We start from the raw sequence: 21,405 nt of genomic DNA, 5'->3' as shown, positions 1-21,405 counted from the left end.
TGGTCAAAGAATATGGATTTTTCCAGATGTGACTAAGACCACGCAAGATAGAAGGAAACAATTTTTGGCATAAAGAGAGGACACTAGGAAACTAGGTGCATCCTTATTGTTAGCATACCCTTGCAAGTGCTTAGTACGTTTCCTGGGCAATAAATATGTCTTCTATGAACCTAATCAACTGCGCACCTTTTTAGACGTGAAGAAATTATCCAGTGGACCGATGGGGACAAATGATTTAAATGAATAATCAGTGGGGATATTCAGGTTAAAACCACTTTCTGTTGTATTATTATTTCTATTAGATAACATCTCCTTGTCTTATCCCACTCTCCCCCCCCCCCCCCCCCAAATTTATTTATTTTATTTATTTATTACATTTGTATCCCACATCCCACCTCTTTGCAGGCTCAATGTGGCTTACAATTCGTCGTGGATACTGGAAATAGAAGAGTATACATTTGGTTTTACAGAAAGCTTTGGGTACATGATGGTGAAATACATGATAGTGTTAGAGCACAGACATTAAAGAACATAAAGAACATTTCTGGCTATCTTAAAGAATGAACAGTTACACGTGTTGATCTTTGTGGTATATTCTGTTGAAGAGATAAGTTTTCAGCAGTTTGCAGAAGTTGGTCATTTCATAGACCATTTTCAGGTTGCGTGGCAGCGCGTTCCAGAACTGTGTGCTTGTATAGGAGAAAGTTGATGCATGCATTAATTTGTATTTCAAGCCTTTACACATGGGAGGATGAAGATTGAGGAATGTGCAAGAGGATTTTTTCGTGTTTCTGGGTGGTAGTTCTATTAGGTCTGACGTGTAGGCTGGGGCGTCACCATGGATGATTTTATGGACCAAGGTACAGAGTTTGAACATGATGCGTTCTTTGAGTGGGAGCCAGTGTAGTTTTTCGCGTAGAGGTTTTGTGCTTTCGTATTTTGGTTTGCCGAATATAAGTCTGGCTGCTGTGTTCTGGGCTGTCTGGAGTTTTTTGAGTATTTGCTCTTTGCAGCCGGCATAGAGTGAGTTACAATAGTCCAGATGACTAAGTACCAGTGATTGTACCAGGTTGCGGAAGACATTCCTTGGGAAAAATGGTCTGACTCTTTTTAATTTCCACATTGAGTGAAACATCTTTTTAGTTATGTTTTTCGCATGATTCTTGAGTGTTAGGTGTCGGTCAATGGTGACTCCGAGAATTTTTAGGGTGTCCGAAACTGGTAGACTTAGTTTAGGTGTGTTGATGGTGGTAAATTCCTTCTTGTTGTATTGGTGGTCTAAGAAAGAGTTCATTGAATTACTTGAATGCATATTATTTTTCTTCATATTAATTTCTCTGTGTTTCATTGCAAGTTTATTTTATTACTTGTAAAAATTTAAACTGTTATAAAAAAAAAAGGCCAGAAATAAGCGTCTACTTAGCCGTTCCACATAGGTGAACTATTTAAAAAAAAAATATATATATATATATATATTTTTATATATATCCTCTGTGTGTCATTGAAGAGACTAGGACAGAAAAGTTTAAAATTATCCTATGCCGATATAGTGGTAATAGTTGTGATTAACTGAACTGGAGAAATAATTCTGTGTTTGTTTGTAGGGGCGCAAGCTTGTGTACTTGTATTCTCTACCACTGACAGAGAGTCTTTTGATGCAATCCCCAGCTGGAAAGAGAAGGTGGTAGCTGAAGTTGGAGACATCCCCACAGTTCTTGTACAGAATAAAATTGACCTCCTTGATGAATCTGTTCTTAAGAAGTAAGGAGTTATTTTAGTTACTAGTTCTGCATGTGTGCCGCTGCTGTTCATACTCATATAAACAAGTATAATTTATAAAATGACAGTTGGAAACCTTTATTCCCCATATTTCTAATTTAGCTTTGAGGAGTCACACTTTACCGACAACTCCTTATCCTCTTCAGCTGCTTTCTCCCTTCTCTCCTCCACTGCCCCTTCTGATAAACAGAGATATATAGGCAGTGACAACCAAAACATTTTTTTTCTGGTTTTGGTTGAAACTGAATCTGCAGCTAAAATTCACTGCTTTGTTTTTGGCCGAAGCTGAAACAGAAACTGGCTGCTAGGGCCCAGCCCCCAAATGAGAACAATTTTCACTCCCTCCCCCCCCCCCTACCTGAACAGAAGAAGCCCCCTTTCCCATCAGTAGGCTCCCTCAGGCCTACTGTACAACCACTGGTGCTCTAGTGGCTAGTTGTGGCAGGAGTGATCTCCAGTCGCTTCTGTCCATGCCATCTCCCCTGTCAAAATGGAGGTCGTGGTAGCCATTTTGACAGCGGAGATAGCACGGGCAGGGGATGGCTCCTGCCTCAGCAAGCCACTAGATCACCAGTGTTTGTACGGTAGGCCCAGGGGGGTGAGGAAGAGCACAACTTAACTTAGGACTTAAAAATTTGCTACACTGCTTGTTTGCTCACTTGAAGGTAAAGCAGGTTGAGGGTTATATTTAAAAAAAATAATTGAAAAAAACTTCTACATAGTGCCATTGTTAGCTGACACTGATGTGATGTGTTTTTGAATACTGTATCATTTTTTTGTTAATCTTTAGTATACTTTTTAATTATGTAGAGAAAGTATAACACTGTACAATCAAAGCCCATGTAGAAAGAAAACAGGAATGCTTCCAAACTCACAAACGAACTTCCCCATTCCCTTTAATCACCTCTTAATCCAAAACAGCCCTCTAATTCCCCTGTCCCACCCCCTTCCCCCAGTAATGGGCTAGTTGACACCAGTCTTCAGCATCTCTGCAATAGTCTTGGTGTCTGATATGTCAACCATTCCATCCTGCTAATGAAGTCCTAGCACAACCCTTCATTTATAGTTGGTTATTCTAATTAGGATAACAAGCGAGGAGTGCTCTTACAGAGTTCTTATTACATTTTTTTTACTTTCTAAAAGGAAAACACTAAATAAATCACACAATGTACCATATAAGGTAAAGACTTTTTTATATTATATTAATATCCTTAATACTTTAACAAGTTTTAAATTGAAAAACTAAAAAATACCAAGATGGAGACAGCAGTCCAGCAAGGAGAGGGGTGCTATCCAATCTTTTGCACTGAGTGTCACATGTATGATTATCACCCAGTTGGTAAGCGGTTATATGTGTGTGCCTGATGCAAAGAGCTCCTAGCTCTCAAAGATCGGGTCCGTCCTGTTGAGGCTAGAGTAGCAGAATTAGAGGAGCTGAGGGAGACAGAGAGGTACATAGAGGAGACCTACAGGGACGTTTTAGAGAAGTCCCACCTCCATTCTGGCAGCCCCTGTGCTGCCTTGAGGAGGGAGGTCTCCTAGAAGGAGCGCATCACCCTGGTGAAGTAGGAAGTACTCCTGTAGCCAGGATCTGCCCACCAGGAGATGCACTATCCTCTTGTACTGAGGATATGTCTCCGAGAACTTCTGTCCAGGCGGGAAGGGTTAGGACAGCTATTGTAGTTGGTGATTCGATCATTAGGCATGTAGGTGGCTGGTGGATGTGAGGATCACCTGGTGACTTGCCTGTCTGGTGCGAAGGTGGCGGACCTGTCTTTACCTAGAGAGGATCTTAGATAGTGCTGGGGAGGAGCCGACTGTCTTGGTACATGTGGGTACCAGTGACATAGGAAAATGTGGGAGGGAGGTTGTAGAAGCCAAATTTAGGCTCTTAGGTAGAAAGCTAAAGTCTAGATCCTCCAGGTTAGCATTTTCAGAAATGTTCTCTGTTCCACGAGCAGAACCCAGAAGGCAAGCAGAGCTTTGAAGTCTCAATGAGTGGTTGAGACGATGGTGCAGGGATAAGGGATTTAGATTTGATAAGAACTGGATGACATTCTGGAAAAGGGGGAGACTGTTCTGAAATGATGGGCTCCACATTAACCGGGATGGAACCAGGCTGCTGGCGCTAACTTTTAAAAAGGAGATAGAGCTGCTTTTAAACTAGAGGGTTGGGGTTGGGGGGGTGGAAAGCCGACAGTTGCCCAAGAGCACATTGTTTGGTGTGGAGTATCCTTGAAGGGAATCCCAGTAGAGAGGTTTCAACAATGCTGAAAGTAAGCCAGGTGTGAATGAGAGAGCAGGTACAGGATGCACTTTATCCCCTTCAACTTCTAAGCAGCTTGTAGATCTAAGGAAAAAACACAACAAGTACCTGTATACAAATGCTAGAACCCTAAAAAATAAGAAGGGAGAGTTAGAGTATATAGCACTAAATGATGAGGTAGATATAACAGGCATCTCAAAGACTTGGTGGAAAGAGGACAATTGATGGGACACAGTGTTAACAGGGTACCAATTGTATCGCAATGATAGAAATTGTGTGGGGGGGGGTTGCGCTATATGTTAAAGAGGGAATTGAGTCAAAAAGCATTCCACATGACACAGATAACAGCGTGGAATCATTATGCATACAAATTTCATGTGTGAAGGGAAGGAGTGTTCTTGTAGGACTGTACTACCTTCTGCCAGGACAAGAACAAACAGACAGATGAATAAATGTTTACAGAAATTAGGAAAGCTGTCAAATTGGGCAACGCTATAATAATGGGTTATTTCATTTACCAAATCTACCAATGATTCTACAATTATGATGATGGTATTCAAAGGTGAATTTCAATTACCCCAATATTGACTGGATAAATGTTACATCAGGGAATGCCAGGACGATTAGATGTAATAAATGGCTGCTTCTTGGAGCAACTGGTCCAGGAACCGACAAGAGGGGAAGCTGATTTGGATCGTGGTCCTTGGTGGCATGCAGGGCATAGTGCGAGAGGTGGCAGTGTTGGGTCGCCTGGGAATGGAACTCTTCGTATGAGGAAAGGCTATAAAGGTTAGGGCTCTTCAGCTTGGAAAAGAGACAGATGAGGGGAGATATGATTGAGGTCTACAGAATCCTGAGTGATTCAGAACGAGTAGAAGTAAATCAGTTTTTTACTTGTTCCAAAAGTACAAAGACTAGGGGACACTTGAGGAAGTTACATGGAAATACTTTTAAAACAGATAGGAGGAAATATTTTTTCACTCAATGAATAGTTAAACTCTGGAACTCTTTGCTGGAGGATGTGGTAACAGTGGTTAGTGTATCTGGATTTAAAAAAAGGTTTCGACAAATTCCTAGAGGAAAAGTCCATAGTATGCTATTGAGAGAGACATAGGAGGCAACGGCTTGCTCTGGAATTTGTAGTATGGAGTGTTGCTATGGTTTGGGTTTCTGTCAGGTACTTGTGACCTGACTTGTCCACTGTTTGGAAAACAGAATACTGGGCTAAATGGTAAACCACAATATACTACTAAGACTCCTAGATTACCTCGGGATCGGTGGAAATATACTCAGCTGGATCAAGGATTTTCTAACCACCAGAACTTACAAAGTGAAATCAAACTCAAACATATCACCACCATGGAAAGCAGATTGCGGAGTACCTCAAGGATCACCACTATCACCAATACTTTTCAACATAATGATGATCCCACTGGCCAAGTCCTTATCCAATCAAGGCCTCAATCCGTTCATCTACTCAGATGATGTCACAATATACAATCCCTTCAGACATGATCTGATAGAAATCACCAATGAAATCAAGCTCGGTTTGAACACCATGGACTCATGGTCTAATTCATTTCAACTGAATACTGAAAAAAACACGCTGCCTCATCCTCTCATCTCAATACAATACGTACAAACCCACTACCATAAACACCCCAGACCACACCCTCCCTATCTCAGATAACCTGAAAATACTCGACCGCAACCTTACACTTGAGAGCCAAGTGAACTCCACTACTAAGAAAATGTTCCACTTAATGTGGAAACTTAAACGCGTAAAATCTTTCTTCCTGAGGGAGCTATTTCGTAACCTAATACAATCAATGGTACTAAGCCATGCAGACTACTGCAATGAAATTTATGTGGGATGTAAAGAACAACTCACAAAGAAAACTCCAGACCGCTCAAAACACAGCAGCCAGGCTGATATTTGGTAAAACACGATTCAAAAGTGCCAAACGCCGCCGAGAAAAACTGCATTGCCTCCCAATCAAAGAACGTGTCTCCTTCAAAATCTGCACCCTGGTCCACAAAATTATCTATGGCAAAGTCCCAGGATACATGACAGACCTCATAGATCTACCAACTAGAAACACAATCAGATCATCACGAACATATCTAAACCTCCACTTCCCAAATTGCAAAGGACTCAAATACAAATCAACCTATGCATCCAACTTCTCCTTCATAAGCACACAACTATGGAATGCATTGGCAAAAGCGGTGAAAACAATCTACGACCATCTAAACTTTAGGAAATCACTAAACACCAACCTGTTCAAAAAGGCATACCCTACCGACCCACCATAAGTGCCTACACTCTGCAACACAGCAAAACCAAAGCTCGTAAAGTCATTACATTACCTTTCCTCCCCTTGATCCCAGTATGCCTGAAACACATGAACCTTATTCGACCACAGCATAACCTTGTATTTGTTCTTTACCGGACCTGGTGAATGCCTCTATGGTACTATGTAAGCCACATTGAGCCTGCAAATAGGTGGGAAAATGTGGGATACAAATGTAATAAATAAAATTTGTCTGACCCAATATGTTTACTCTTATGTACCAAAGACTTCCATTTCACCCATATTTAGAAAAATGTTATTAAAAAGTTGCCATTTGATGTCAGTCTTCTGACAGCTGCTATATATACATTATGGAAAAGGGCCCCCGATTCAAATTCTTAGTATAACCATTTTTAAAAATCTTGCCTTTTAGTGCAAAATTGTGTATCTATGGCTTTTAGTTATGAGAAGGGACTCGTGGATAAGAGTCTACCAGGTGTCCTGTCAGTTGTTCAGCTTCTAGCATCTCAACATATTTTATGTTACTTATATTGTATGTACCTTTATCCTTTGTGTGCTCAATGGCTGTAATACAATTACTTTGGCATACTTACAAGTTTTGCTCTGTTTACAGTTAATGCACCTAATAAAGATGTGTTAAAAAAATCCCCAAAAAACCATTGCCTTTTTTTCATAAGTTGCTTGAGTGTTAGCATTCCTAGAGAAGGTGAAATTGTCTTTCCTGACAATTTCCTTTCCTTTAGTTAGCTGCATCAGTTTGACGAGTGGGTATTATTCCCCTCCTACCAGCAGATGGAGAAAAAACTGAATTTTCCCAGTGAACCCACCAGTATCTCCAAATGGTGCTCGGTGGAAATCTCCAGTATGACTCTGCCAAAGCAGGCAGAAGACCCCCCCTTTTAACATACACACACCCATTGCCCATCAATCACTGCAGCTGCAACGATCATCAAGGGGCCATAACATCACAGAGTGGCACTCACTACCCTGCATATGCCAGGACAGACTCTTCATTTTTTTTAAATAAATTGTAAGGAAAAGAACAGAGCACTCCATGAGCCCCAGGCCTTAGTCTTCCAAAGGAGGACTTCAAAATGGTGCAGCCAATTAAGGGAAAGAGATTAACAGCTAAGATATAATTTCATCTTCGTTGTTGTCTAGGCTGCACTGTACTGAACATGTGGGATGTACCCATGCAGAACAACTGGGTAGCGGGTGGGGGAATGGGCAGACAAAGCCCCCCCTATGGACAACTCTGCCAAAGTCTGAGCGGGCTCTAGCAAGCATGTCCAACATGTAATTTTTTACACAAAAAATGGAGCAGCCGCCACGTCACTGCCTTACATATTTTCTCCAGGGCGACCTTCCAGACCTCCACTCGCTGAGTCAGCTTTCAAACCCGGATCAGTATCCTTTGGATGTCTAAGTTGTGCAGTCTCTGAGCCAAAGAATCTGAGCCCTTCTTTGCAAAGGAGAGGAATGGGTCCTGTCTACTTACTGTCTTGCCTCTGAGACAGAAGTAACCTTCTGGAGGTCTCCTGGTGGGGTGGGGGTGGGGGGGGGGGTGGACCCTTGAGTAAATCTTTACTCCCTCAGGCAGAATTCCAGGCAAGAAAAAACTGTGGCTTCTAAATAAGTATTAAGGCATAATAAATGTTTATTCAGATTGTCAAAGAAGCTAATCAGTAATTATTGAAATAGTAACAAATAAACTCCCAATACAGTATAATATGTAGCAAATAAAAACAGAGTTTTCCCTGGGAGCTGTCAATATGTCCACTTGCTAGTGGACACACTGAGGCTCACCATCCTCAGTTTTGTTTCCTCTTAAATACTTTTTTTTTTTAATTTGTATGAAGTCTTTATTGTGCAACCATAAAGCCTTATACCAAGGATACTGCATAAATGAATTACAATCACAAGTATACAGGAAAAATTGTACAAACATTAAATCGAACATAAGTCTTCTGAAGTTACCCTACACCAGATAGACACAAATAAACCTTCTTAATCTTGTCACTAATCAAACATGGACTCCAATTTTTTTGAAAGTTATGAATAAACTAACCTATGCCCACTTCCACCCCAAACCCACCGATGAAACCCCCCTCCCCCTTTAGCAGTTAGCATGTATAATAAATCAGGAAGGGCTCCCATATAGATTCCCATTTTGCCTGCGAGTGACTTCACACAGCCCTAAGTCTCTCCATTTCACATATAAACCAAAGTTTATTTAACCATCTCATCAATGGAGGGACTGTCGGAGATTTCCAATAACCTGCAAGCACCACTCTTGCTGCCACCATTGCCTGCCTGGCCAATAAAGCCTGAGACTGAGTCAAATCGGGTGTTTTTTTTTGCAAAAATGAAAAATTCTGGAGACCACTTAATAGGCCTTTTGACCCAATTCTGCAGTCTACATTGTATTACTTTCCAGTAGGCCCTAATTTTAGTACAGGTCCACCAAATGTGGCCCATCGTACCTTTTTGTCCACATCCACGCCAGCACAGTGGTGAAACCCCGGGAAACATGTGGTGCAATCTAGCAGGTGTCAAATACCACCTATAAAGCACTTTAACTACATTCTCCTAAAACGGAACTGAAATAGAAATCTTAGACCAATTACTCTCAAAAAGAAGCCAATCCCCCTCCCTAATAGTCACACCCAATTCCTGCTGTCACCTTTCCCTGTGAACATGATTGGGACCCAACTGATCACTCATAAAGGAATACAAACAAGTAATAAGTCCCCTAATAAGTCCCCTAGTGGTTTTGGAGTCCTCACATAGATCCTCAAGAAACGTGTTATCTCTCACTATTGTAGCTTTAATCTCTCTGTAGCTAAGGAAATGTCTCAATTGAAAATATGCAAACAACTCTGTTGGTAAGATAGAATACTGTTGTTGAAGAGAATCAAAGGAAACAACACACCCTTCATCAAATAACTGATCCCATCTTGCCAGACCCAGAGAACGCCACCTACTGATGGGCCCAAAGGAGACACCTGGAGAAAAAAGCGGGTTATTGGCGATCGGTGACAATTTAGATAAAACCCCATCCGGAGAAGTGAACAAGCCATCCCAATAAAAGAAGGTAGACATAATCGATGGACACAAGTCCCTACTCAATGACCTATGTTGACGAGGAAGCCACATCATGGTACTAAACAGACAAGAGCCTACCTCTTCCTGCTCTAATTTAACCCATAACTTAAGAGGGTGGTTCTGAAACCACTCGAAAGCCGCCCTCGCTTGTGAAGCTTTGTAGTACCACATTACATTCGGAACACCCAGTCCCCCTTTCTTCCTAGCCTTATGCAACAAGGCCCTTGGCAAATGAGGCCGTTTATTCGCCCATACAAACCGAATCAATTTATTCTGTACCCCTGCCAGAAAGTCCCTAGAAACCCTGATAGGGAGAACTTGAAAAAGATACAACAGGTGTGGCAAGATATTCATCTTCAGCACCGCAATTCGACCAAACCAAGACAAGCCTGTAGTATCCCATCTCTCAAGATCCCGATAGACCGCCTTTAAAAGAGGCGGATAATTAGCTGCAAACAACTCTGAGAAATTAGTAGTAATTGTGACTCCGAAATACACTATACCACCTTTTACCCATATAAAGGCGAAGGATTGCTGAAGGGACGCCACCACCTGACTAGACATTCCAATCGCAAGAGCCTCTGATTTACTCTCATTTAAGCGAAATCCCGAAACTGCAGAGTACAACGATAATGTTTTCATCAGATTTGGCAATGAAAGTAGAGGTTTAGTCAGAGAGAGAAGCACATCATCGGTAAAAAGCGCCAACTTATATTCCCGCAAACCAACCTGGATCCCCGAGATATTTGGATCCAACCTAATACACATTGCTAAGGGTTCCATAACCAATGCAAACAACAGTGGCGAAAGGGGACACCCCTGTCGCGTCCCCCGAGATAACGAAAACACCTGAGAGTTACCCCCATTCAACCTTACACACGCCCTATGCGAAGTATATAAAGCCTGCATCCATCTACAAAACCCCACCCCAAAACCAAAATGATCCAGCACTTGGAACATAAAAGGCCAATGAACTCTATCAAAGGCCTTTTCTGCATCCAAACCCAATAAACCGGCAAACTCAATTTCTTGGAAACATGAATCAAATTAATCATACGCCTAACATTGTCCATTGCCTGTCTTTGTGGGATAAACCCCGTCTAATCCGGATGAATTAAGTGTGGCAGAACATTAGCCAACCGATTATCTAAGACCTTCGTTAATATTTTTATGTCAGAGTTTAGTATGGAGATGGGGCGATAGGAAGTGCATTCTGTCTTATCCTTACCAGGCTTCGGAATGATCGCTATCCATGCTTCCATCATTGAAGGAGGAAACTCGCAACCCAGTAGAATCTCATTCACAATTTCTGTCAAAAAGGAGTCAACTCCCCCCTAAATACCTTTATAGAAATCATTAGGCAACCCATCAAGCCCCGGAGATTTGCCTGAAGGAAGAGCTTTAATCACCTTGGAAACCTCCTCAACTGTAACCCTCCCATCTAATGCCTCCCTCTGAGCAACTGTTAATTGAGGGAAAGGACAGGCCCCAAAAAATGTTTGTCTCTCTCCAGAATTTGTCACAGTGTCTAAACTGTAAAGAGATTGATAATAAGACTGAAACTGAACCCTGATATGCTTTGAATTGGTCAGCATCTTGCCCGTCATATCTCGTATTTTAAGAATTTTCCTATCCACCCTGGATTGTCTCAGTTTAACCGCCAGCGCTCTACTTGGTTTATTACTAAAGACAAAATTAGAATGCTTCTGTTGATCGTTGGAAATTGTAACTGATCAGAGTATATCTGATCCAGTTTCAAGTGCAAAGCCTGAATTTCCCTCAAAGTTGCAACAGAATGAGAAGATTTATGTCTCACAGTTAGATGATTCAATTGCGTTAAACACCTAGCCACCTCTGCCCTTTGCTGTCTAGCCCTAAAACTAGCCTTTTGGAGGAAATAACCCCTAGAACACCGCCTTAAGCGCATCCCAGATAATCCCCAAGGAAGGGCCAGAGTCAACATTAAGATCTAAATAATCTTGTAAAGTCTTTCGGTAACCGGCTAGAATTTCCTCCTCCTTCAGCAAAGCAGTATTCAGCGACCATCTCCTCTCCCTCTCCTCCCCACAAAGCTCATGGAGAGAAACCCAAACAGGTGCATAGTCAGACAGTGTAGCTGTCCCAATATCAGACGTCCAACCAGCGTGAGTCAATGAGACATCAACCAAAACATAATCAGTACGAGAATAAGAGTTATGTGAATAAGAATAAAACGAATAATTCCGAACTCCAGGATTGGAGACACGCCATACATCAGTTACTCCCAAATCTCTGGCAAATTTATTCAAAGCCTGAGAAATCAAAACACCCCCCCCAGTGGTACCCCCGACCTATCCAACTCTGTGTGTTGCGTGGCATTAAAGTCCCCCCCGCCCCATGATAACCTTCCCCGGAGGACAAGTAGTAAAATGCCCTCCCAATTGACCCAGGAACCCACTCTGCCCCTCATTAGGAGCATAAATTGAGGCCAGTGTCACAGCCTGGTCTCCCAACAATACACTCAAAATCAAGAAACACCCCCCTCTGTCCCTTTTCGTATGCACCACCTGACACTGTAAAGATGAGTGAAGCAATATGGCTACCCCTCTTTTCTTGGAACCATCTATTGCTGATGAACAAAAAACCTGAGGAAACTGAGGATGTACTAAAAAATTTTCATGGTCCCTTCTCAAATGAGTTTCCTGGAGAAACACCACCCACGGTTGTAAGTGTATTAATTCTTTAAAGAATTTCAGGCGCTTTTATGGAGAGTTGAGGCCTTTCACATTATAAGACAAGAATTTTAAATCAGTCATGTCAAACCTCTACCAGGCAGGCATACAGAACACACCATCAGCTTAGGGAGCCCCCTGCAGAATATCAAAACAAATGTACCCCCCTGACCCAACACAGCTATTCCCCTCCATACTCGCCCAGAACTCAGACACCCTCCCCTCCCCTTCCCCACACCCCCCCTTCTTAGTCATCAAACCCCCACCAGACAGTGCCAAATGGCCCTGAATGGGACATAGAAGAAAAACACGCCCTGTACCAAACAACCCCCCCAGTCCCCCCCCCAAGACTAGCCTTACTTCAGTTAAGCATCCATCCACCCAACATTCACAACCCAAACCATATTCAAAGTATTACCAGCTTCATAGCTCCTGATTGCTAAATACAGTAACTGATCACAAATGAATCTAGCAAACCCCACCAACCGCTCGGCAACTTAAGAACACAGTGTCCACCTTAGCCCCTTTATTTCTTGGCCTTGTGGGTGACCCTCTTCCACTTCTGCAACTTTGCTTTTGTAAAGGGCGCCAGATCAGTCAGACGACTCTGCTAGACCTTCCTCATGCAAAAGTTTCCATGCCTCTGTCACCTTTTGGAACCGAACTTGCTTTCCCTTGATATTAAAACACAAAGCAAACGGAAAGGCCCACCTGTAGGCTATCGTATTTTTCACCAAAGCATCCAAAACCAACCTCATAGCCCTTCTCTGGGTCAGAGTAAACAATGAGAGGTCCTGGAACACTGTTACCCAGGCATCATTGTAATCCACAGATGGAAGTTGACAGGCCTTCAGCCAGATCTTCTCTTTCACTGTATATGAGGAAAAACAAACAATGATGTCCGGCCGCTTATTATCGCTGGGTTTACCCAGTGCTCTATGAGCCCGATCGAATTGTATCTCCAGAGCCTCCGAGACATCCCCCAGTATAGACCGGCAAATCAGTCTCACAATTCCAGCAACGCCCTCTGATCCTCCACTCTCGGGAACCCCCCTAAACCGGAGATTCTTTCTCCTGCCTCGATTTTCGACATCATCGATTTTAAATTGCAGATCTTCCACCAGAGCATTAAGCTGAGAAATACGGGTATCCACCGACTCTGCCCACTCCAGCTGTTCATCCGCTCTCTCTTCTAGCGTCTCCACCCTGCCTCCAGGCAGATGGCATCCATATGCTCCAGGATTTCCATCTTAGAAGCTTTTATATCTGCTCGAATTTCATCCAAACACTTCACCGGTTTCTTGGAAATCCCCAATTTCTTTGCAGAAAGCAGCATACCGGACCCTGCAAGGAGGGAAGCCGAGTCCGTCTCAGAAGATCCACCTGCCTCAGGCGACAAGTGGCGTGAGTGGCCTTTTGCCTGCTGGCGCGCCGAGCAACACTCACTCTCTTTTCACTGAGAAACAGCCGATCTACTCATTCTGCCACCCTGAACTCACCTCTGTAGCGATCTCTATTAGGCAAGTCCTGTGTGCTGTAAAAAACACCCCGATGGTGGTGGATAAAGCAAATATAACTTAGGGAAGCGCGGGAGCTACAAGACTAGGCAGCCATTCGATCGCGTGATGTCACTTCCCTCCATCCTCTTAAATACAAGTTAGCATAGGCCAAATGTCAAACCACAGCCTTTGAAAGATATTTTTCAGAAAAAGCACATGTATAGCTCTCTTGCAACTCTTAAGTCTGCTCCCAGCTCAAGAAAAGCAAAATAGGTATATTAAAATAAAAACTAGAAATATGTGTGGTTTGCACCTTTTCATGGCCTCTATGATATACAGTCCCGACAAGATAACAATTACAACTCTGACACTGTCCGAGCCCAAGTGATCACTACAAGGAAGACCACCTTGATCGTAAGGGTCTTAACTGAGGTGCATCGCAAGGGCTCAAAAGGAGCCCCAGAGAGCACACGGCGGACCAAATTCAGGTCTTAGGAAAGAAAGGAAGGGCACAGTGGAGGTCACAAATGAGCAACCTCCATCAGAAACTGGGCCACCTTCCCATTCGCTGCTAAGGAAAGGCCCTTAACTCTGCCCCCAAAACTGGGAAGAACAGCCACCTGGACCTTTAAGGAACTCAGTGCCAGGCCCTGATCCAGACCTTGCTGCAATAAAACTAACATATCAGGAATCTGTGCCTTCCAGAGAGTTTTGCCTGCTTGGCACACCAAATCTTGAAAAACTTTCAGGTCTGCATATAAACCAGCGATGTGGAAGACTTCTGTGACTTAAGCAAGGCAGGTACAACTGTGGGTAAGAAACACCTTGCTAAATGCCTCCTTTCAAGGGCCAAAACATAAGCCAGAAGGTATTCAGATCCTCCACTTCCACCGGACCCTGACAAAGAAGGCCAAGAGGCATATTTTCAAAGCACTTAGCCTTCCAAAGTTTCATAGGTTTCTATGGAACTTTGGAAGGCTAAGTGCTTTGAAAATGAGCCCCCAACTCTTCTGGGTAGGGGAAGCAGCTTGGTTACCAACAACTGTCCCAGTCCACATAGCATGGCTGACAGGGCCAATCTGGAGCCACCAGAAAGATGAAATAAATATGGCATGCTTTTCTGCACAAGAGCTGGCCTGTGAGAAGCCATAGAGAGAAATCACAGGAGCACCTCCGCCAGTCATGGTTGGAGCAAGGCATCTATCCCCCATAAGACTGCCTTCTTCTGGCAGCTGAAGAAGCGCTCCATCTTGGCACCAGAGCATGTAGCCATCAGGGCGAACATTGGTGGCCCCCACTGGTTCTTAATGAGCTGAAATGTCTCCTGCCCCAGCTCCCACTCCCCGGGATCCAACTAGGAGTGGCTGAGAAAAGTCCTCTTAGACATTATCCTTGCTTGTTGTATAAACTTCCGACAAGGCCTGTAGAGTCCTCTCTGCCCAATGGTATATGCTCACAGCTTTTGTTGGCACTGCTTGTCTCTTGCAGCCACAATGTTTATGTGCGCCACTGCTGTGGCATTGTCCGTCATCACCGATATTACCTTTCCTTGAAGAAGAGGAAGGAATTCCATCAAGGCCAGGCAGCGCATCACCAAAGTCTCCATGCGGTTGATCAACGACGCGTCCAGCAGGGACCAGTTCCTCTGAGCCACGCTTTCCAAGCAATGTGCTCCCCAGCTGAGGAGACTCATAGGTGGTAACCACCACCCATTGCAGAGAGTCCAGTGAAACCCCCTGGAGGAGGTGAGCAGGACTTGGCAGAGAAAGGCACCAGGAAACCAGGGCTCACCTGGAAAAAATAACTGACTGCAGAGGCTGCACATACACTTGTGCCCATGGCACCACCTCCAGAGTTGCTGCCATGAAGTCCAAGAGGTGAAGATTGTCCTACACTTTGGGAGTCAGCAGCTTGCATAGTCTGCACTTCTGCGCCTGCAACTTTGCTGCCTGGTCCTCTGGGAGGAAAACCTTCCCCTAAGCTGTGTTGAAACAAACTTCCAAATATTCCAGGACCTGGATAGGAAGAAGGCAACTCTTCAGACAATTTATCATCCAGCCCAGGCCCTCCAATGACCTGAGAAGTAGCCCCCTGGCATCCACTTCTGAGTCAGCCCACATTAGCCAATCGTCCAAGTAAGGATGAACCCACTTACCTTGGTACCTCCAGTGGGCTGTCACCACCATCATCACCTTGGAAAAGGTACGTGGCATCATGGCCAACACAAAGGGAAGGGCCCGAAACTGGAAATGGCTCAACAAGAAAACTATGAGTGTCTTCAAGTGACTAAGTCAAAGGCCAGACATGAATCCAATAGAAAATCTGTGGAAATGCCTAAAGACTGCAGTCCACAGATGATCCCCAGCCACCTTGAGGTATTCTACCAAGAGTAGTAGGCACAAACTACACTATCTCACTGTTCACAATTGGTTGACACTTAACCTAAATGACTAATGGCTGTTATTGCATAAAAAGGAGCTTCTACCAAATATTGAGTGAAGGGTTGTAAAAATTAATGCAATCAAGACTTTTTCATTTCTTATTCTTCCTTTCTGTTAGATGCTTTGGGTTCATGCCAGAAAATCCCTCTGTGTGAACATGTAAGGTATGAATCAGTCTTATCTGTATGGAAAGTTTTTCCAGTGAGGACTGTATGATCAGTACTCTACTCTATACAGTAACAATAGGGCTATTATATATCGTAGTCTGTGAAATTATATTTTTTACAGCATCTTTTTGTTTATTGTGCAGTGAAGAGGCAGAAGCCTTGGCAAAACGATTAAAGTTGAGATTCTACCGTGCCTCGGTGAAAGAAGACCTAAATGTAACAGAAGGTAGGCTGTTAATGTATGAACATAGATTTGGTTTGTCTTGATACTTTACGTTAAGTTATGATAGTGAAAATGCATGCCCAATGGAATGAAAGTGATAGGATTTCATGACTTCTGGGTGACATATGGCAGTGGCCATAGCAATGAGGTACATTAAAGTTTGCTAAATTTAATCTCCTAGGAGACATATTAGTTTTCCTGGTATGTACCAGGTAATAAACAGTTGGCACAATGTGAAAACATTTCCATAGCCTGCCATTCTATCTTGACTTCTAGTTCTTGATGGCATTGTTGATTCATGTTGTTAATATCCCACCAATCCAAATATTGCCAAAATCAGCTAACAACCACATATTAAATGTAATAGTCATAAAATACTAACAGAATACAACTAATGCAATAAAAGACCGGTTACAAAATTAATCAGACTGAGGCAATTTATTGAAGCAAATAGTTTGGTTCTAGGACATTTAAGAGCGGGCAATTTGATGCTAGGATAATTAGGGGCAGACAATTTGGTGTGGACATTTCAGAGCGGGCAATTGGTGCCACACAAATTGGTGCAGTCATTTCGTGCAAATAGTAAGATAAACAGTGACTAAATGAAACTTTGTAAAGGCTTTATTAAGAAAGCACACAGTAAAAAGTGTCAGTCTAGCAAATCAATAGTCAACAAGCAAATATTATATTCTTAAAAGGCAATGTTAGCATTCTGTAAAGCAGTGGTTCCCAAACCTGGTCCTGGAGGCACCCCAACCAGTCATGTTTTCAGGATACCCACAATGAATATATATGCATACACACACACACACAAACACAGGTAGCTATAACCTTATAGATGACTAAAATCAAGTCCTATGTAGCACACCTTAACAAAATATGTCGCTGTGCAGCACTTATCTGAGAAAGTGGAGCAGCTGTCCCAGCATCATCGGGTAGCAGCCCGCTGGTCCGCTCAGAGGTGGATGGAGACCCCTGAGTGTTCCCTGGGCTAGAGCTGTCGCTCAGCCCAGACATGAGAACTCCTCCCCCACAGCCAGGTGTTGGTACCTCTCCGTTGCTTTTGTCCTCAATCCCAGTTCCAGAAGGTGGTGTGGGAGAGGAGAGACGGGAGGTGTTTCAATCATCCGAAGGAATTCGGAGCAACGGAGAGCCTGAGACCTTGATGGAGGGAGCGACATCAATTACAGCTGGTGTAGTGGGGGAGTTTAAAGCTGTAGGTTTGGATCAGATGATCTCCGCTGACAAGTCCGCGGTAATAATTACTAAATTTCCTATATCAATAACTAAACCCGAAGAAGTAACCCTGGATAGCTTGTGGACTTTAATAATGGATCTAGGCAAAGCACTCGTTCCACAAACACAAAAACTATCACAAGAACTATCTGTTTTAGAAAAGAAAGCCAAAGAAATTGATTTGAAGGTGGAGACTTTAACTCAGCAAAATAAAACATATGAAACAGATATTCAACAGATAAAGTCTTGTCAAGATAATATTGTAAAGGACAACATATTTAAGGAGGAAAACTGAATTCTTTGAGAACTTTTCAAGGAGTATTAATCTCCAATTTCTTAATTTTCCCAAGCAATTCACAGTTTCTCCACGAGATATGTTAAGAAAATATATTAAAGAAACTTTAGGAGTGGTTGAAGAAAGTATTCCACCATTTTCACAAATATACTACTTGCCTACTAAATTAACAATGAGCCAACAAGATCAAGGCAACCAGGAAATGGATGTTTCATCATTGTTGGAGTCCTCAGATACTGGTTTTGTGGTAGCATCAACTTTGATTGCCACAGTTGCTTTGACTCCTGATGAGAACTGGCTAATGAAGTTATTCTTTAAAAATAGAGAAGGCTTTTCTGGGTCTAAAGATCCAAGGAAACCCAGAAGAGACGTCCACAATTTCTACTGATGAAGCCAGGTGTTCTTCAATTGGGGGCTACTTTCTTTTTAAGATATCCCTGTAAATGTGTAATTAAATACAAGTCATGTGTGTTTTTGATCCTCCCCAACTTACAGCTTTTTTAACAGCCAAAAAAGTATTGGAGAGTCTCAATATATAGCTCTCTTTTTATAAATAATCAATACCTTTAGGTTTGTCAGTCAAAGCAAATTCCTGAAAAGTATCTTATAATTTGAATTTCCATTGTTTAACATCTTGGATCTAATTTTGTGGACTTGAGGAATGTCTGGCAAAAAATTATTTTTCTTTTCTTTTAACTTTTCTTCTTTGTAACAGTAATGTTGAGCTAGACTATATTTTTCTGTACAAGTTTTATGCTTGATTGTATTTGAAAATCTGATAAAAAAAATAAAATTAAAAAAAAGGGAACATACATTGTATATTTTGGAGACTTTTTATATATGGGTGAAGAATCTGGACTGAACTTGGTTTGCTACTACTACTATTTATCATTTCTATAGCGCTACAAGGTATACGCAGCGCTGTACACCATTTTGCTCCATTTTGACCACAACCAGTGACTCTTCATCTTAGAATAGTTTACAGTGAATTCCACTTTCTCAGATAAGTGCTGCACAGCAACATGTTTTGTTATGATGTGCTACATAGGACTTGATTTTAGTCATCTGTAAGGTTATAGCTACATTAAATGTCCTAATTATATACACCTTGACATTTCCTGTGCCTATTTATAGGTACATTTTGGTATTCCATGTGTGTGTGTGTTTTTTTTTATGATGGGTATTAATGTAAAATGCAGATAGGATTAATAGGTCTGCACTGAATGAGAATGTAAGTGGTGCAATGATTGTTCTCAACTCAGCCAGTTGTTTGCTTAATTTGACTGATGTTTGAACTGAGCACTCTTAAAATCCCCCCCCCCCGAAAAAAAAACATTTTAAAAAATTGTTTAAAAAATAGCTGTACAGGGAGCGGAAGTGACGTCATCGCTGTAAAATGGCAGCCTGATCCTATTGCTCCATCGGAGCTGGATGGAAAATAGCTGGTAGCACTTGGTCAACTAGGCTTGATCCTCCCCACTGCCTTGTGATATCTTCTGGAGGTATGGCAGCACACAAGAAATTCGCCAAGTTTAAATTTGGAGTGGAGAAAAGGGCATCAGGACCGAGTGAGCTCCAGAGGGCAATGACGCACAGATCTGAGATGGCGGCGGAAGACTCAGACCCAGACCATGCAGAGCAATATGAGAGCGAGACGGAGCTTACTAAAGCTGAAGTAGCTCGCTGGTTTAAAGATCTGAAAGCAGAAATAGTTGCAGTTCACCGAGATATTCAGGCGGTGGTGTCAGAGCTTCGGGAAGAGGTCAGAGAGATCGGAGCTCGCCTGACTGATGAACAGATTGAAGTAATGGCAGAGGATGTAAAAGAGTTGCAGGAGGATCTTAAACGGAAAAAGCAGTTAAGGGCTGAAATGGAGCTGTCATTGGAAGATCTGGAAAACAGATCGAGGCACTGTAATCTGCGCTTTAAAGGAGTACCAGAGGATGATCATTACAAGGACAGTATTAAAGTGGCTAGAGAGCTGTGTGAATTGATACTGAGTCCAGGAGAGAATGCATCTGAAGAAGGCAGAAAGACCTCAGTGATCCTGGACAGGGCTCCCCGAAGCCTGGGACCCCAAAGGAGTCAGGTGCCATGTGACATTATAGCGTGTTTTCATGAGTTTTCAGTGAAAGAAGAAGTTTGGAGGAAGGCTTGCGCCCTGGGGGAAATTGTTTGGAAGAATTGCAAGATACAAGTGTTTCAAGATCTAGCCAGGTCAACCCTTCAGCGGCAGAGGTATTTCAGAGAAGTGACTGGATATCTACAGTTAGTTGGCCTACGTTATTGCTGGCTGTTCCCTTTTATGTATTTATTTAATTATTGCATTTGTACCCCACATTTTCCCACCTATTTGCAGGCTCAATGTGGCTTACATAGTACCATCAAAGGCATTTGCCCAGTCAATGGATAACAAATACAAAGTTGTATAGTGATTGTATGAGGTATAAGTGGAGGGTCAAAATGGATGAAGATTGCGTGTTGTCCTGTGCGATCATAGTCATGCTGTGTTGGTAGGTGAAGAGGGTTATGTGGGGTCCTCATCAGGAGTACTTGAAGACAAGCTATCAGAGTTTCTACATGCTGTTTTTATTGCGGGAGGTTGATAACGTCCCTCCTTTGTTTGATTATTGCCCCGGTTCTGGGGTGTTTGTTCTCTGTAAGGAAAGTTTGTTATATTGCCTTTTTTATTCACTCTGCTTTGGAAATTTCATATACTGAAGGCAGAGGGGGTTGGGCGTCCTGGAACACCATGTGCTTTCAGTGTTCTCTATCTCCATCTGCTGGTAGGCTGATACAACCCAGACGAAGAGGGTTCAGTCTACAGTGGGAGCCTGGAGGGCTCTCACAGAGATGGGATGCTCAGATTTGCCAGCTACAGCCAAGGTGGCCCAGGGACGAAGCCAGAGCTCTCCGGGCACCGTGTCCAAGATGGCATAGGAGCCAAGGCGGCAAGGCACACTCTTCGGCTGGATTACAGGCTGAACAATCCTCGGCAACATGACTGGTTCAGGGTTTGGATAAATTCAATTTGAGGTATGGGTGGATCTCAGTGGAGGCGGAGCTGGTTAAGATGAATGCTTAATGGATGTATTGAGTGGATGATAAGGGGTGTATTCATAAAAGTTGTGATTAGGGAGGCCTCCGGTGCTGACGCACTTCCTCAGGGATTTAACTGGTCGGAGGAGGTGAAGGTTGGGGGGGGGGGGGACATGGGGGGGAAGGGAGGGAATAGAGGGATGGGGAAGGGTTTTCGGGTGGGATCTTGGAATGTGAATGGTCTCAATAGACCTGGGAAGAGAAGCATTGTTTTTCAAGAGTTATGCCGTCTCAAATGGGATGTGGTTATGCTACAAGAAACGCATATC

General features: G+C 42.9%; 1 protein-coding gene across 2 annotated transcripts in view; it reads left to right on the top strand.

The window, feature by feature from the left end:
• RAB23 (RAB23, member RAS oncogene family) overlaps positions 1-21,405 on the top strand; it is a 110,948-nt gene that overhangs the window by 67,346 nt on the left and 22,197 nt on the right. For both annotated transcript variants that reach the window (XM_030198991.1, XM_030198992.1), the window contains exons 4-5: positions 1,605-1,761; positions 16,427-16,509. In XM_030198991.1, coding sequence (XP_030054851.1) covers positions 1,605-1,761; positions 16,427-16,509 — 240 coding nt within the window. The remainder of the gene's footprint in view (positions 1-1,604; positions 1,762-16,426; positions 16,510-21,405) is intronic.

This window comes from Microcaecilia unicolor, chromosome 3 (assembly GCF_901765095.1).
Source record: "Microcaecilia unicolor chromosome 3, aMicUni1.1, whole genome shotgun sequence".
Classification (NCBI taxonomy): Eukaryota; Metazoa; Chordata; class Amphibia; order Gymnophiona; family Siphonopidae; genus Microcaecilia; species Microcaecilia unicolor.
The sequence above is the reverse complement of the archived record's forward strand: the minus strand, read 5'-3'. Positions and strand labels throughout refer to the sequence as shown.